Raw genomic sequence first — 2,588 nt, forward strand, 5'->3', positions numbered from 1 at the left:
ATTCAAATTCAATTTCAAACTTGTTATCCATTGAAATTACAATCTAAGGCTAAAAAAAGCAAACTTTTAAATAAAATAAAGTAATTTAAATTAACATGATTTTAGCACTGGTATTGATTATACTATTTCCATTCTAGGTATTCTGAACTCCTTATATAACATTTTTTTGAAAAGAACTACCCAGTATTTCACAAAAAGAAAAAAGTTATTTATTTGTGTAGCAGATTTTCTTACATCTTTAATCATCTGTAGACCCAAATTTCACAACAACAGAGGAGGCTTTTAGCCACACTCCTGACACTCCTAATAGTAGAAACCTTGGCACAGAACTTTACTTTAACCCCCCCTCTCTGTTACTGAGAGATGTTTTCCTGATTAATTTACAGCTAAACATCTGAAACTAATTCACAAATCCAGAGTGACAGTCAAATCCATTTCTAGACAATCTGAAGAATGTATTGAATGTGTTAACCATTAATTTCAGTCAATTGTAATAGTTTATCAGCTCTTGACTCAAATAGTCTTCTCTTTCTTCCTTGCTACAGTACATGCTCTATCTCTCTCATCATTCTGACCTCAGATTAATACTGTGTTAATATACAACCGAGGAGGCAGGAACATCCCAGCCACCTCCCCTTCTGTCTGCAGAGGCAAAAACACTGTCAAAGACTCACACACCTTCAACTGCAGCTAATTTGTTGGTACTCAAACTTGGTGAGAGGATTTATATACGCTATAGGCAAGTCTGACATGGTCTCTTCTGAACAGGCACTAAACCAATCAAACTACAAGACTACTACTACTACTAACTTCCTGTCTGATACCAGTATAATCAGGTACTTCTCTCCACCTGAAAACAGAAAAAAGAGGAAAAGTGCATCTGGAAAATCCAATAAAGACAACAACAAGTGAGGTAAATGAATCATGAATGTGAAGAAGCACATATGTTCTCTGGCCCGTATGGTCCTGCCAGGCATGGGATTTGCGTTGATATGCATGGGGGCCTACCTGGTATCCATGGAGAACGACCCAGAGAACACTTGGAGCGTCATCCCTTCATATATCATGATTGTGACCGGCTTCCTTGTGGTCCTAGTTGGGGTCTTCTGGACCCTCTGCCACAGCATAAAGAGCAAGAGGTACCAGAGAGGAAGACACCAACAGCACATCCAGGTTTATACTATTGAAAGGTAAGACTGCTGGTACCATCCCTTAAAAATTAATATTATGTGAACAACAGCAAAATGCACATTTCTATCATTTCCTGCATTTATGGATAATGAATACAGGCAATAATAGAAATTTGAATAATTACGATGATAAAATAGCTTACTGTTTAAAAACACTGAATTACATAGCACCTGGACTCGCTTTACAAGAGAAACAAGACATATTTAAAAAAATAAAGAAAATAACCTGGTTCTATTAAAACAATTTGCTTTTTTGTAATTTAATTACTTTAGGAAAATACTTACTATAACAGTAAAAAATATCAGTTATTCTTCCTCTCCAAAAGAGAGGAAGAAGAACTTCAAACAAATGTTTGCTTTTTGTCTTAGCATCAGATCTCTACAAATAGAAATTCTCCCATATACATTTTTATGTATTACACTTTATTTCAACTATTATTCTCTTTTATATTGTGCCTTTTTAACATCTGGCTAGGGGCATAATAACTCTGACTCATTTAAAGTTCAACAGAATAAAGCTTAACTAAAATAAAACTACTGTTTTTTTCCTCCCCTGTCTTTTTAGACCCAGCTCCTTCCCTCCATCGTATGAGGAGTCCGAGGGCAGCCATGTCTCTTTGGATAAAGCCCCTGAGTTTGTGGTCGTGAGTGAAGGGGGGGTGCATGTAGTGATAAACGTGGCTCCTCCGCTCTACAGCCAGGACAGCTCAGAGGTTCCAGACTGCACATGGAGCTGGGAGCAGCCTCCTCCTTACAGTCAGGTGGCGCACATGCTGCAGGAACAGGTGGATGCAGAAGAGCAGATGGCAACTTTGTCTGGACGCTGAAGGAAAAGATGATTTTGACTAACAGGTTGAGCGAAAAGGGAGGAATGCCAATTTGAGATGGACATGACTTCCTAAATAAACTAAGAAAGAAACTTCCAGAAAAGTGGGAGATGCCTTCAAATGTGGTTGGATCACTCAGCAGCCAAATGATGGACCACAGTAACGTGTTGACATCATTTTTGTACCTTGAATCCAAACCTCTGAACTCTAATGTCTGAGCTGACCCTATGTCCACAGGCCTTTTGCAGCCTGAAGGTATTTACAGGTACAGAAGAACTGCCTGTTGGATTAAATAGTGGTTTTGTGTTGGTGTTGGTTTCCTAAAGCATGGAGAGGCAGAGTTTGAGTTGCTGAACTACTTGGTAGTGTGATACAGTATTAATGTGGTTGGATCCATGGACATTTGGATCAATACAGAGCACTGTCACTTTTGCTGTACCTCCAGTTTATGTACTGTTATATTTGTTCACAAGTAACATTAAATACAGCTGTGTGCACAGAAGTGAATGTCCCTGTTTCAGGGTGATTTGTAATATGAAATAAAAATAAAAAGTTGCCTATGCTGCACTGT

General features: G+C 38.3%; 1 protein-coding gene across 1 annotated transcript; it reads left to right on the forward strand.

The window, feature by feature from the left end:
- Window positions 1–924: 924 nt before the first annotated feature.
- Window positions 925–2,017, forward strand: LOC133979354 (transmembrane protein 252-like). The gene is made up of 2 exons (XM_062417866.1): window positions 925–1,190; window positions 1,756–2,017. Exons 1-2 carry the CDS (start codon window positions 925–927, stop codon window positions 2,015–2,017), a joined length of 528 nt encoding a protein of 175 aa, XP_062273850.1.
- The last annotated feature ends 571 nt before the right edge of the window (window positions 2,018–2,588 follow it).

This window comes from Scomber scombrus, chromosome 4, assembly GCF_963691925.1.
Source record: "Scomber scombrus chromosome 4, fScoSco1.1, whole genome shotgun sequence".
In the NCBI taxonomy this organism is placed as follows: domain Eukaryota; kingdom Metazoa; phylum Chordata; class Actinopteri; order Scombriformes; family Scombridae; genus Scomber; species Scomber scombrus.